This window comes from Simochromis diagramma, unplaced genomic scaffold (genome assembly GCF_900408965.1).
Source record: "Simochromis diagramma unplaced genomic scaffold, fSimDia1.1 OVJJ01000802.1, whole genome shotgun sequence".
NCBI lineage: Eukaryota > Metazoa > Chordata > Actinopteri > Cichliformes > Cichlidae > Simochromis > Simochromis diagramma.
Genome location: NW_024387492.1, coordinates 9,777,351 through 9,792,914, shown reverse-complemented (window position 1 = coordinate 9,792,914; position 15,564 = coordinate 9,777,351). Strand labels below are relative to the sequence as shown.

At 44.6% G+C, this 15,564-nt stretch overlaps 1 protein-coding gene across 5 annotated transcripts in view; it reads right to left on the bottom strand.

Moving 5' to 3' along the window:
- The window catches only part of LOC120725049 (prospero homeobox protein 1-like), a 31,817-nt gene extending 16,306 nt beyond the window's left edge, over window positions 1–15,511 (bottom strand). Inside the window, exons 1-4 of one of the 5 annotated variants that reach the window (XM_040017686.1) lie at window positions 15,147–15,511; window positions 13,919–13,988; window positions 8,443–10,497; window positions 4,440–4,547 (exon numbers count right to left, since the gene is read on the bottom strand). In XM_040017686.1, the coding sequence (XP_039873620.1) occupies window positions 4,440–4,547; window positions 8,443–10,431 (2,097 nt within the window). In that variant the 5' untranslated portion in view covers window positions 10,432–10,497; window positions 13,919–13,988; window positions 15,147–15,511. The other 4 variants (XM_040017688.1, XM_040017687.1, XM_040017684.1 and 1 more) reach the window with 4 other exon arrangements.
- Between the last annotated feature and the right edge of the window lie 53 nt (window positions 15,512–15,564).

Below are 15,564 nucleotides of genomic sequence, written 5' to 3'. Positions count from 1 at the left end.
CAGGAAGAAAGGAGAAGAAAAAGAGCAAAGAAAGAAGGAAAGGAGGAAGAGAGACAGAGATAAGCGCTGTGGCTATCTGATCTGTGCCGCTCGGCTGGATTCAATAGGGAGAGGTAAACCTATTAAGAAGCTCTACGGGTCTCCCAGCTCTTTTTTCCGGCTGGCCTCATCAGTGAAAACACACTGTCTAAACATCCATACAACTAGATAAGGACACCAGGGGCTCAGGATTTTGCCTAACCATAAAATGTTGCACTCAAAGTTGTAATTTAATTCCTAGAAACACATACACACAGAACATTTTTGCTTCGCTGCTCAGACTCCTTGAAACTGCTTGAGCTCAAAATTTTGGAAAGCTTGTACCCCTAAACCATCGCCCACATCCACACACAAAAATACACACACACACACAAACACACACACTCACAGGCCTTCACTCCTCCCTCCTTTCTGCTCTTTCTGTGGTGCTTGAAGAATAGGAGGACAAAACGCTACTAAACGCTGAGCGGACTGCTCGCTGGGGAGGCAGAGCGGTTTTGACATGGAGATTAGACTCTGGCCATTGTTCGACAACACAGACACACAAACACACAGACACACACACTTTGTAATCTGGGATGGCAGTCAAACACACGCAAGCGCACGAAAATGGGAGGAACCAAACGGGCAGAAAAGTTGGGGAACCAGAGGTGGTGAAACAGCCGCACCAAGGTGGAACAGGGCTAAAGGAGTGGGCCGTGCCTTTCTGGAATGATCAGCGGATGACATAATGGCGGACTGGAAAAGAATAAGTCCGCTCGACATTGTTTGGCAGGGGTTTAGGAGGGTGTGTGCAGAGAGGAGGGGTAGCATGGCGGCTGTCCTAAAGTGCAGGGTGAGCATAAATGGGGTGGAGGGGAGGGTTGCAAGAGAGGAGGATGGGTGCAGGTCAGTGCTGTCGGACAATGGCGTTTCACTGGGGGTGGCGGTGCGGGGGGTAGAGGGTAGGAACGTGAGCAGTCAGCAAGCTGGGGTCGTGACATCAGAGTGTCAAACAAACAAACTACTGACACTTACAAATACCTGGGCTGCACGGGGCTATTCTTAAACACACATAATGCAGCAGGCTGGCGAAGTGTGACGGTGCACAAACGCGTTGTTTCACTTAAGTTGTCGGTGTAGCGTAAAGCATTTCTCGCATCCTATTGGGGGCAAATTAGTGAATTGGTGTTTGTTTGGCGAATCCACGAGACCGTGTGTGTGCGTGCGCGCATCTGAGCACATGCACAATTGAGGACTACATACTGAGATTGAAGTCAGTGAAAGAGTTGCCATCGCTCATGCAGGAGACCTTAGGTGTCACTACAGCTGAGTGACGGACACATTTGTCACTTCGGACAAAGATTACTTTATTATACCGACAGCTTGGGAGAAGATGTATTAGGGCTCGACTGCAGTAGCACAGGGCATACAAAAAAAAAAAGATACAATATTTACTAGAGTGCAGGTAAATACACTAAATTATATTATATCCGCATTAACTGCACTCAATACACTCAGGGATTTAATTTTGGCAAGTCCCCCTACAGCTTCCAGCAGTCTTGGTTCATTAAGTTGCTGGTGGGGGGGACCGACACCCCCTGATAGCAGCTAAGGATGAGTGTGTTCAGTGTAAAAGGAGGGAATCGGTTCAAAGGAGCACATCACTGCAGCTCCTTAATCAGAGCTGGCAGGGGTCAGCCAGCACAGACATGAGATGCAGTGAGGAAAACGTCTGTGTGTGCATGTGCGAGTCACACACACACACACACACACAGCATATAAGTATATATAAAGGTGTGTGTGTGTACGTGCACTCACTTGGCTGAGAGGCAGATGAGAGAGAGACAGTGAAAGCGTGTTTCTCACACTCACACTCGAGAGCCTGTGAAAGGTCAGCGCTTAGTGTTAAGAGCACAAGATAGAAAGCGCCGCACACACGCTCACACGCATGTTGTGCTCATGCACAAACGCATACTTAAGACCACAAAAGGAAAACACTGAAGTATCTTTAATCTGAACCATATTAGTAGCCTGCCAAAAGTATTCCAGTGCTTTGACTGTCACTCACAAACTTCACACGCACATCATTCATATTTATGTAGACTGTTTTAAAGTAGATTTTGTTTTTTGTGGTGTGGGGTTTATTCAGATGTTATTCAGATGCTGAAAGGCATGCAGATGAAAGGCCAAACTGTCTCTCTCGCCAACATTTTCTCTGATATGGTGGTCAACAATGGAGCAGAAAGCACACAGATGACCTCAGAGCGCTAAGCTACCATCCAGAACAACCGGAGAGGAGAGCAGAAAGACAGAGAAGCCTGTGCGGGCCTCCCTCGCTCTCTTTCTCGTTCTCTCGTTCTCCCGCTCTCTCTCTCGTAAGCCCCTTCACAGTCATCAGGGCTTTCCAACGTTTCCTGTTTTCGCAGGAGTGAATTGTGGGAGATAATCTCTGGCTGCCTATTGGCTGACTGCACACAAAAAGCGGCCCTGGAAAGCGGGCTTTTGTTACTGCGGTGACTCAAAATCCAGCCGCTGGCTTTTCTTTCTCCCCGGCCCCGCCGAGGCGCACATACCATGCCACACCATCAGCGAAAAAAAGAAAGGAGAAGGAATGACATATAGAAAAGAGAAAAACCGTCCTGGCCTCTGCTGCCGCCACAGCACATGACTAGCCCAAATGCTGAGGCTTGTTGCTAAAAGCCACAGAGAGATGGACCAGAAAAATAAAAAGTGCAGGTGAGGGAGGTTGTGGCTGCTTGAAAATGAAAGCGAAATGTAGAAAAAGCAGCAAAATCAAAGCTACCTATAATTCATATACTGTAAAGCCAAAGTACAATAACTTTAGCTGGCTTTATTAATTGACTGAATACGTTTATCTAATATTTCATTATTCGCCAATCATTATAACAATATCCGTAACAATAACAGAGATGTCTTCGAGCTAGTGAGAGGATATTCTGTCATATCAACAATGGAATCGTGACAAAACATTTAAAAAAACACCTCAAAGTAAAGAAAGAAAGTCATAAAAGAAGCTTAATGAAGGGGAACAACAGTCATGGCGTCCTCCACTTGTTAGGGCAACCCACTTCTCACGTTCACAGGGTTCTTGACAGTCCAGACTTGATTAGTCAGGACCCGATTAGCCTTCACGACTTTTTGTCTGAAGACAACCACTCGCTAAGAGGCTGCGCGGGGTGAATCTAATTAGATGGTCTCATTCCTATACATGTCTTCTAACTTACAGCTCGAGTCTATTGTCCTCCTCTGGAAACAAAAACAGACCAGTGTGTGACTCATAATCCCCTTAATTATCTTGACCTTGTTTAAGTATCTGATGAGGCCATTCATGAGGAGAGGCCACCTCCATGGGAATGATTAGTCACTGGAGCAAAATAGTTAAAAGCCTTCAATATTAAGTGTTTGCGATGTTTAAAAAAAAAAAAAAAAAAAAAAAAATAGAACAGGAAAATTGAAATCAGTCTGAAGCTGTAATGTTGTTTTTTTAAAAAAAAAAAATGATGTGAGAATTTCCAAACATCCAAAGAAATCACGAGTGAAAGTCAAGTGAACCGCGAGTCACGGTTGGTGGTGACGGCACACAAGAGCAGAGGGGAGAAAAAAAGGGAACCGTTATCTTCTGATTTGAATGAGAAAACCTGGGTCTGTCACAGTGTTTACTCCTCTGTGTAGTCCAAAAAGAAGCACACATACATAAAAAAAAAAAAAAAAAAAACGATAACACAAAACGACCATGTTATCTACAACGGCCATTGTGTTACTGGTCCTTTTTTTTCTTGTGCAGTATTGTTCTTCCTTTTCCAAATTTTTCGTTAAACTCCCAAGTGGCGCTTGCACTTATCCCTTCCGTCTTCCCCGACTGAACTTGTTTGCTTCGCCTCTCCCTCCATTAAACCGTCCTCCTTACACCTGCTCAGATAACCACTCCTCTGTCTCTAGGCTCCATCCTCCTCTCTGCCCTCTCCACCCTTCCATTACTCATCCCGGTCTTTATCTTTAGAATACTTATAGGCTCTACAGCTCCCTCACGTAAACCCATTCCACTTCCTCTTCTTTCATCTTTTGCATAAAGCCAATGCCTTAGTAAAGGAAACAACATCGTTTTAAGGGAAGACAAGTGTACATTGTTCGTGGCAACCGAAGCTGGCATATCACAATTGACAAATCAAACTTCCCCTTTTAAAGCAGGTGCGTTGGAAGTAGAGAAGAAACTGGAGCAAAAGACAGAAAGTCGGAGAAGGTGTCTGCCTGTCCTTTCATTTGTTACACACGAGACAGCAAACAGAGAGATCGTCAAAGCAACATTAAAAGCAAATTATTGAAGGGTGTCTGGCAAAAATGGAAAGGTTTGTAAGGTCAAAGAAAGTCTGTAGATCATGAGCATGTTTTGGACTCACCTTGACATCAGAGAAATACATCTTGAGCATGTTAGAGCTTGGGTAGCGGGTATAGAAAAACATGAGCTTGGCCTTCTTCAGATGGTTTGGGGAGAGACCTTCTTGGATCTGAAAACAGCTGGTATTAAGGAAAACGACAGTAGTTTGAGGGGGGAGAACATCAAAAATAAACTTCTACATCAAGCAAACACAGACATTGCCACAAACTAGAACTTGGTAATAAATGGCAGTAATTTTGGCAAGAAATAATCATTTGGATGGTGGGTAACCAAATTTCCTTTTAGGCATGAGTGCGGGGTTACTGCAGAGGGGGGTTGAGGAGGCTGAAGACAGTGCACCAAAGCAGAACCATTTGCTTGCAATTAGCATCGTGCGTATCAGGTGTGAGAGCGTCACGGTAAATAAAAAGCTGGCCAGCACTACAGCTCTTGCTTTTACATAAGGAGGCTCATTTCACAGTCAAAGCGAGCAAACGCCTTTGCCTACACCCTGTGCTAACCTCCGCCCCCCCCTAAAAAAAGGAAGAAGAAAAAAGGAGACATTTGCATATCACAGACAAAGACAGCAGTTAACGCCAGTGACGGGCAAGAAGGCCTAATGGCTTGGCGACAGCACATGCCAAGCCTGAATATGACTGTCTGATGTTGGCTTCATATCAGTGACAAAACAAGGTCTAGGAGATAGTCCTGAACACCGGCACAAAAACCCAGCTCGTGCTCACAGAGACTATATTCAAATACACGTCAGATTCCCTCGTCTTCCTAATGGATCGCCTGGATTGAGCAGCAGCGAGCGGATGGAGATGGGTTGGTGGGGGCACCTTGAGGGATAGCATGGTTCCAGCCTTCAATTACATCCCCCTCCTCCACCCCCTTGCTCCACCCCTGCCCCCCAGCTCCTCTGATGCTGCCAAACCCTTGGAGGAGCAAAAGAAGGAGGAGGAGAAGGAGAAGAGGGGCTCTGAGGCTTTGGACTCAGCCAGTGATGGGGAGAATGAAACACATCTGCGCCACCGAACGGCCCAAGCCATTTCCATGGTGAATTAACGGCCGTATAATGCAACTGATAATATCAATCTGGAGGATAAGACATTGAAAAGGGAACAGGGGATGGGGGGCGGGGGAACGTGTTAAAACCCCGGGCTGTTTCAACAAGGGTTTTCATCAGCGAGGCAGGGATTTAAATCACACAGGAGATACAGCTCTAAGTTTTCCCGAAGACTGTTTACACTTGAGCGGACAGGATACATTGCTCGACATAATTTATGATGAACCGGGGTGACTGCGGCCGTTAAAATCAGTCAAGTGTCCAGATGTAGCTGTAACTATAGAGCGGGAAGAAGGCATCAGCTGCTCGATTGGATTGCCCTTGGCCTCGGGGTTACACGGCAAAGCCAGCAAATGCTGAACCACGCTGGGTTGGCTCCTTAAAGACCCTGTCTACTTTGTGTGATTCAGTAAGAGAGAGAGAGAGAGGGGAGAGTCAGTTGTATACGCAGCGAGGGTCTTGTGGGGGAAACCCTGGCAGGCTGGTGTTACTCTGACAGGCCTGGCCAAAAGAGCAGCACTTCACTTTCCACACCACACCATCTGCTCCGAGTGGAGGGGATACAATGGGATCCTCAGACAGAGCGAGCGAGAGGGAGAGGCAGAAGGAAAAGAGATCTCTGTTGCAATAAGGCAAGGTGGGATTTGTTTGAAGCCACGCTTTTACACTTAGATTAATTTGTTTTTGCTTTTTCAATTAGTATACGGGTCGCTTCATCCCCCCCCCCCCCCCTCTCTTTACGTCCTTATCGCCGAAATTAAAATTTGTTCTAAGACAAAGATGTTAAGGTCTCACCTCTCCGGTTATATCACCATACCACCTCCACTGAGCCACCAATTAAGAAGCTTCATATTTCCTAATGAGACATTTCTATTTCCAATTCACTCACAGCTTGCAAATGTAATTGTGATTGGACTTAGGGGTGGTGTGCAAGGCTATTATTTTGTCATGATGGTGCACTCACACCAGCTGGCCCACTGTTCGCCTGCCACATCTGACAAGACATCATCATTCTCACAACACTTCCCCAAAGCCCAAAGTCATGAGAGGAAAATAGCTGCTCTACTTCCTAATTCCAGGTGTAAGGACAAGAAAATTTGGAGTCGGACTGTGAACAAATGAGGAAATTGATAGCAGCCATCTGCTCCACAATACTGCCGAGACCTGGTGAACTTGAACACACCTCGCAAAATGTCTGACAAGCTGTCCCTGACTTCTGAGGCTTAGGGAAAAAAAAACACACTAATGGAAGCTGCTATAAAAACAGATGCAAATTCAAACAAACAAATTCATACATGTCACGCTAATTAAAATAAAGAATGCGCAAAACTATATCTCGTAAATGGCCAACTTTGCTTCGAAACCTGTGGATTGAGAAATAAAATATGAAAAAAATAAAAACAAGCACATGTCAAACACATGTGGACATGTTCTTTCGATTCTTTTCCATTTAAGAGTACGTCTGTTAATGCCCTGAATTTATAAATGCTACAATGAAAGCCACAGCATCTGGCATATGTGGTTTGATTGTTCTCTACTTTCTCTCAGTCTCTGTATGTCTCTCTCTTTTCATCCCTCCATCGGGAGCCCGTAGAAGCAAAGGATTATGGATCTCTGGAAAGCGTTCACCCTTGGGTCAGAAGACAAGACAAGGCGAGGTAATGAAAGATAAACAGCTCGCTGCAAACACCTGTTAACGTCCGCTTCAAAGAAAAGACAGAAAGGAGGGAGGAGGGGGGTGTGGGGGGTTGCAGGGAGGGAAAACAAAAAAAGAAGTATTTGGCTGCCAAGCAACAGCCGAAGGGCCCCCCGGGCTGTTGACAGATCTTTATGAAATGAAAAAAAGAGAGAAGAAACGACAATGATTGTGGGCTTTTTACAACAGCGATGGATGATAAGAGGAACACAAGAGAAAACACAAGCAATCATAAATATACATCTTTCCCGAATCCTCGGGCAAACCTTTTGTGACACGCACACACAAAAAGACACGCACACACGCATCCACGCACACAGACACACAAAAAGCTCTGCACTCAGGTGTGCACAAACAAGGGAACCAAAGTGTTAAGTGTACATATTCACTCGCTAATAATATCCACAACAGGTACAAAGCGGTAGGATTAATTAGTTAAGCACATAATGAATGTTAATGATACGAAGACAAAAAAAGGTAGTGTGACGCCAATCAAACTTTTATGAGGGTTAAGGGGTGTTGAATACTTAGGGACTAAGGAGGTACACAGGAAACGGAGAAGGCACTGAATGTTTAAGCTATTAGTCCCGTGTCCCCAGGGGATTCAATTTGAGCCTCCCATAGGGGATAGCCTCTTTATCCACAGGGCATGATTGGGGCACACAGGGGTTAAACTATAAGGCAGGCTATATAACACTATTGTGTGCCAAGTTCCAGGAAGCTATTCCCCTCCTTGTTCTTCCAGGCCATCTTTATAAAGAGAATTGGGGTGGTTAATGTCGTGGGGGCCTAATCTTTTGCGAGTAAGCGATATGTGACAAGAAGGCTTTTAAAGCACTTAGGTTTGAAGATGGAAGAAAAAGCTGTAGGGTGCTGTGAGAAGGAAGAGGTATGAGTGTAAAAATAAATACAACAATGCAGTACAATGGAGAGGAGAACAGCAGTGGGAGGAAAAGTGATTCATCAACAATTTCTCAGTTTCTTAGGCTAGTTTCAAACATACTCAAAAAGATTTGATTTTTAACTCTTTGTGGCTCAGATGCAGTGTTTCGAACCTGTATCTATGGGGAATTACCACCAGAAATCAGATTTTTTTACCCCCCTGGCTTACAGAGGCATGAGATAGTCTGATGCCTCTGTAAGTTGGGACCACACAATGTTAAAACATTTATTTACTTGGCCTTTCAAGCGTCAAACGCAGCTGAGACCGATAACACGTGCACACTCACACGCACACCACCCTGATTTGTTAAAGGATACATTGCTGCCTGAGTAGGGTGAGATGTCAGCCATGTCCTGGAGATCACTGCACTCAGACTTGATGAGGGACAGGGAGAGCCCCTCGGCTGTGCTGCCAGGGTGTGCTGGAGAACAAGAGCGATGGTGGTGCCCCAGGTGATGACCTGACGACATCTTGGTCCTCAAGCCGGTGCTTTCCCTGGACAGGTCCATGGAGTCTGGTGAATTACGGTCCTTGCCTGTGTAACTACCTGGGGGTGCGCCAAGAGGACTCTGGAAAGGGTAGCCCATGAGAGGCAGTGGAAAGGGGTGTCTAAATGATGGGGGGCTGAAGCCCATGGAGGCAGAGAGTGAGGAGGGGTGAAGGGCGGGGTGGTGGTTTCCACCGTGGGCACCCACAGCTGAGGCCTGGTGGTGGTGCTCACTGGGTGCTTTCCTCACTACTAAGGGCAGTGCCTCAGTTTGGTCATTGGTTGCGCCGGGGATCCCGGGCATGCTGGTAAAGGAGTCGAGCGGATTGGGAATGATGACATCGCCAAAGCACTGCAGCCTCTGGTTGGCGGTGTGAAAGTTGGGGTTGTCTCCATTGACAGCAGTAGGAAATCTTTCAGGAGGTATGGAAAGTGTAGGAAAGGCTTGCTGAGGTGTAGGGCGTGGAGGCTTTGCAAACACCTTAACCACTGTGTCCACCACCTGGGTCATGGCAGAATTGAGTTCCTGCTTCAGCGTTTCTGCCAGCTGTTTGCCTTCAGCATGCATCGAGGAACCCGGACCTCCGTGTCCTTTGTTCCTGCTAAGCCCTTCTCTTCTTGGCTTCTCTCCGTCAGCCAGCAGGGCTTGCTCCTGAAGCAATGCCCTCGCCCTGTCTATGAAATGGCCCGGATCCAGGTCAGACATCTCATTGTCTGAGCGCAAGTCATCTCCACCCCGATCGTCACCTCCGTTATCAGACCTGGCTGGGCTGTCCTCTGACATGTTTCCTATGTCATTGTGGAGGTCGTTGTGTTCTGAGTCATCAGTTGAGTCGTATATCTGAAAGAACTTCTCCTGCAGCTGCCGTAGTTGCTTCTGCATGTCCTCCAGCTGCAGTTTGAGCTGCCGTCGCTCTTCCTGCTTCTGTTCCTTTCTCTGGCATACCAGCTGGGTGAAGCTCTGCTGTTGCTGCTGTGGCAAACGCTGTTTACGCTTGTTCTCTCGGCTACTGCTGCACACCTCGCCTCCCCGTGGGCTGCTGGGGGCCTGCTGTTGAGACTGAGGAGGTGGGCAGTCCAGCTCCATGTCCCGTTCTCCATCCATATCATGGTCACGCTCATGACGGGTAGCAGCAGGTACTACCACGCTGGGGGAATGGCTCATGCCACGGATAATGTTCTCTACGCGAGCTCTCTTGGCACGCAGGTGTTCATCATTGAGACGTTCTATGTCAAAGGTGGCCAGGCCAGGAGGACGGCCAAATGGTGACAAACACTCTTGTGGGGTGCTGTCCTGGGAGGAGTTACTGCAGGCATCCTCTTGGGGAGCATCAGAACTTGCATTAGAGAGCCCTGATCCAGGGAAGCCAGAGTCCCCTCTATCACCCCGGTCCCCTCTTTCTCCCCTCTCGGGCCCTCCTCCATTTTTGGCGATGTTATTCTTGAGAAGCTGAGAGATAATGGTGGTGCCCGGGAAGGGCATCATGGTGTCCTCGTATGAGTTGGCCCTCTTCAGTAGCTTTCGGAGTACATTGGACTTGGACTCACTGTCACTAGCTGACACAACGCCAGGCCCACCATGTGGCTGCACAACGGAGCACTCCATGGAGTCGGTGTCTGATCCGTGGTGAGAATGAGAGCTCAAAGAGTTCATGGCACTAAAAATGGCTGCTTTGGCGCGGGCAATGTTATCAGTGGTGGCTGTGGTGACTGCTGCTGTGGAGGAGGATGTGCTGCCCACGGTCCGCTTAACACCAATGTCCACACGTCTTCGCTTGGTCTGTCTGTTCAGGAGGGAGTCGCTGTCATGGTCCGGCATCACGGGCTGCTGCTATTGGGCCATATCCCACACACCCAGTCCTCTAGGATCAAAGCCTCTGAGTACCTGGAGGGGGGAAAAAAATCACAGCTGCATGACTCACCAAAGTGAAAAATATTTTCAGAATCTGACTCCCTCACTTCGGCCTGTCCTTAAGCAAGAACCAAAGCTGTACCAAAAAAAAAAAGAAAGAAAAAAGCTTAAACATTTTTTCATATACTGAAAAAGTCAGAATCCGTTAACCTCTAGAGAATTGGAGTAGCCGATTCGATGGGTCTAAACTAAAGATATTTTTCTCAAAGCAGCAGGGAGTACCTCGTCTTAGTTTCTGCAAGTGATGAACGTTAAACATTCATGATTACATTTAGGTAGTAAGGACACAGGGCTAAAGGGAGACGGGGTCAGAATTAGGCCTTGGCTCGACATTCCAGGGCAAAGTCCTACATTTTATCCTGTCCCATGTTACATGCTGCGCGACACTGAACCAATTCCCACGGAACACAAAGCTGCATAAAATTATGATAATTACTTAAGTACTTGTCCTCATTTCCATGATTGTGCAGTGAGAGCCAACGTAGGAGCTCCCAAAATCAAATAAAAAGAAACAGGGTTAAGATCATCAAAAAACAAAAAAACATGCAGGAGGAGGCCGTACACATTCTACATATCACTGCACACACTTTACTGAAGCCTAAAACGCTGTCGGTCAATTCAACAAGAAATTTCAAAATATTTAAAACCACGTTTAGTCTTTGCGCAATTGTAAAAGTCCTGCATTCACATTAATCAATATGGCCATCATATCGTACTCAATGGGAAAAGTGACACAAAAAAGAAACACAAAATAGGCCTATTGATTTTGGTGCCAGCATGAGCTCACTTCTGTGTTTTTTGTTTGTCTTTTCATCTGGCAAGGGCAGTTAATTCTGCTCAAATGAATAGGTCACGCGGGTCAACTCTGGCAAGGAGCAACTTAAAGCGCTCTTACAAAAAACCCTAATGCCCTTCTGAAAGCAAAACGTTTTGTTAGTACAGGGCTGCATCAATAATGCTATGTAAGCAGCGGTGGCAGTGCCTCAGTCAGAGCCATATCAGATGCAGCCTATCTCAAATGTTATTGTCAGAAACAATTTAATATTTCTGTAAAAAAAATTACATATTTTGAGGTGAGTAATTTGTGAATTGTTTCAGTGTTTTCTCAGGATAAAAGTGTAGGTGGACATTTTTATTTTTAAACAAGACAGTTTTTGTCAGGACTCACAATGGCTCAGTCAGAAAATGATAAAATCTAATGAATTTAAGGTAACTTAATTTTTTATAGTGTGCAAACATAAAAAATATTGATTTGGCTCACATGGAAATGCAGCTGCAGTCATGTCACATGGCGGATTCAGATCTAAGTTTATAATTTAACATTCAAAAGCATTCATTTCGAAGGCTCTCTTTGAAGTGCAAGTGAAAGCAAACAGCAGGAGAAATTTCTCTCTTTTGATTCAGGAATACTTTTTCCTCAGCTACAACTAAAAGAAATGTATCATCTTTACATTGTCAGTGCATGTGAAAAGACTTTTTAAAAGACTTCTGTCTTGCCACTAAGGCTCACACTTTCACACTGCATGCACACACACACACACACACACACACACACACACACACACACACACACACACACACACACAACATCGCTGTTGGCTTTGTTGCAAACTGTGCAGTGTGGTGCACATGTTGCACATGGTATTTGATGTAATTTAGGGAGGAAAAATGACATTTTGTAGCAGATAAAACTGTGAAAGTACAGACTTACTGGATGCACACTGGGTTAAACTGTGACACCAGTATTCTAAAATAAAACATTTGATAAATGCCTTTGGCTCAGGTCGTGATAGCCATATCCAGGAATACAGACAAGACCTGATACATCCACACGAGTAAAAAAAAAGAAAGAAAGAAAGAAAGAAGAAGAAACGCACTTCACTGTCTCAGGAAACTTGCTTGAAATAGTCACCAGCACCTGTCTTTGCCGAACACGCACCTGTCCCCTATTGCCCATGCGCACTCACACTCTCCCGTTCTCTCTCTTAAAGAAAAAAAACTTGCAACAATTTTAAGCATCTGTCATACTCACATACAGAAATTCACTCAAACTTAAAGGATACACCTTAATTAAAAACTCATAAACAATACACGCATAAAAGGACCATTTAAACCTCTCACGGAAAAAAAAGGAAAATGCAAAAAGTATTTTTTTAAAGGAGCAAAGTTCAAGTTTTAAACTCAATTAAAAATAATTCTTTAAGGTTTGAACTAAAAGTCCGGCAACATTTCTTCAAGTGAGACTGAAATCTGTTGGTTTGGATATCTGTTTAGTTGCCAGCGAACAGACTTGGATATCAAAAGAGTTGCGCACACAATCGAAACACTGCGCTTTATCACATCTGTCCTAGAGAGCTACCGCACAAGATAGAAACCCCATTTACCAACCGGGAGGGCTGAGTACCTCGGTAGTTTACTGTGCAAGACTTTTTGTTTGACTTATCAATTAAAAAAAACCGTAATGAGTCGAAATAAGACTTAGCCAATGGGACAAAGACAATATGAGGTCATAGCAAATTCACAGTTTACAATAAGCGCGGAGGAGAGCCAAACACATGAAGCCTAAAAAAACAAAAAACAAAACCCAAAACAAAACCAAAAAACCAACCAAAAACAGCTCTTGTTAGAAATCACGATTCCTTTCGCACAAAAACTGGCTTCCCAAACTTACTTTTTTAAAGTTGGAAATCAACTTGATCTCTGTGCTTTGATGAGGAAGGCTGGGCTACCGCTCGCAAATCATCCTCGAGACAAACACGGGCTGCTCGCGCAACTCTCACCACAGATCAAGATGAGGGTACGAAACAGAGCAAATAATGTCGTATCGAAATGATTAGCAGTTGATTACCATAATAAATTTCCCCGTTAACGATGTTTGATTTGTTTATTTTTTCCGCCCACCGTGCGCAGGCGAGGCAGAACGAGAACAAGAGAGGGAGGTATCCGAGGACAAGGTTACTTACCCTTTTGATGAAGAGGGGGACAACCTGAACTCCTGCGGGGGGGAAAAATGAGAATACGCACAGGGCACCGAGGATTGCTGTATGCTGGAATATAACAGTGTCTCAGAGAATGAAGAGCTGGAATAAAGTCGGCGACGCGAGCGAAAAGAACAAATAGGGGAAAAATATAGAAGATGAAAAGAGCTCTTGCGCGTCGGTCTCTCCCTCTATCCTGTGCTGTGTGAAAGAGTGAGAGACATAGAGAGTATGCTAGAGAGAGAGAGGGAGAGAGAGCACGAGACCGCGTGTATGTGTGTCTCCGAGGCGCACTGGATGCAGAGGACTGGATGCTGGAGCGCTCCTCCGCCACTAAGATCCACTTTAAGACACGGCTGAAGGAAACAGGAAGACGTGCGCGTCATGAGCGGCGTGATGTAACGGTCGCAACCTACCAATAAGAAGCGTCCGTCGGGTCCGGAGAACAACTCGCTGAACTTGACCAGAGAATGGGACTTGAGCATGCTACCAAAGAGAGAGAGAGAGAGGAGGAGAGAGAGAGAAAAAAGGAAATAGCAGTCTTACTAATGTTTCTTCACAAATCACCGACGACGCGAGTAAGAATCGTTACACACTTTGACATGACACTTCTTAAGCAGCGGGGAAAATCACAACACACAGACACACACATACACATGGCTATGTTATTTCTTTTCATGGTTATTCTTTAAAAAAAGAAAGTTTCTGTAATAAACGGTTTAAGTGCTGCGTAGTCCCAGGAAATGTGGAATAAAGTGTCAGTAGCTTCAGCCAAGAATTGGGATAAGAATGTTTTTGAAATAATAATTGTTGGGAATATGAATCAAATAAATTGATTCATTTCGAAACAGATTAAAAATCACATTAAAGTTATTGTTAACAGTAAATGTTGTACCGTTTTTACGCAAATGTCTCCAGACATCTTTCAGCCTTCGTTTTATTTGTTTGCAATAAATTTCAAATTAAAGGTCTCTTTTGGAATCCAGTTTTTTTTTTTTTTTTAACCCTTCTGTTATTTCAAGTTTCGATCATGCTCGATTAGGCATTCTTTCAAACCCAGCCATCTTTAATGATTATAATATAATAATATTAACTGTGTAATTTGATCCTTGTATGTCAGAGGAAACGATGCACGGCGTATTTTTTTTAGATCAGTCATGGGTATATACCGCATATACTTTTTTGTTTTATTTTTATTTTTCCGACAAAAACACTGCCACACGTTTAGACCGTGCATTCTCGTGGGGGACAAACAAGTTGGGGGTCACTTGAGTATTGGGGGATAAAAATGGCATGTAGAGATATTTTACGCACGCGGGTTTCTCATTGGTTGCACCCAAGTCTGATTAATGGACGAGTAAAGCAAAGCAGCACATCACGCTTACAGCTCTGCTTTTGAATTCAGATTATCCAGAGAAGCCACTGTCTGAAGAAAACTAAACATCACTTTTGCAAAAAGCTCAATTAAGAGCCGAATATCGTCACGAAGCTTCTGTCAGCTTGCTGTCACTAAAATATCCCCCGTTCGAAACCTAAAGATGAATTCTAACCTGGTGGTAAAACGAAGAAGAATAAAGAAAAAGAATTTACCTGTATGTTTGCAAACCAAATGATTTTCAACATATTATTAGTTTTTCCACCCACCTGTAACACAACCTTGCGCACAGTGACACCTGATCCTTTCCACGAGGCTTCTGATTTATGAAATGATGACGGCTGCTCGCTCTCAGTCCTCCTGCTTTCTTACAAACTGGATGCTTCATCATAACACAGCCGCTTTTGCGCGCGGCTAAACAAATGTTTTAACCTTCGACATTTACAACAGGTGATATTCACAATTTTTTCTTAATATTACGAACATTTTACTGGGGCTGGATTTAATGTTTAGGATGGAGATAATTATTTTATTCGATTGTTTTTGAGGGTACATGGCACATTCATCTATACTGCTGATCTTACGTTCCAGGTTGGCAAATAATAGTTTTCAGAAGAAAATTATTATTATAATTAATATTATTATTATTATAGTAACGTAAAAACTTGATTTTCATTTTTTCTTTCT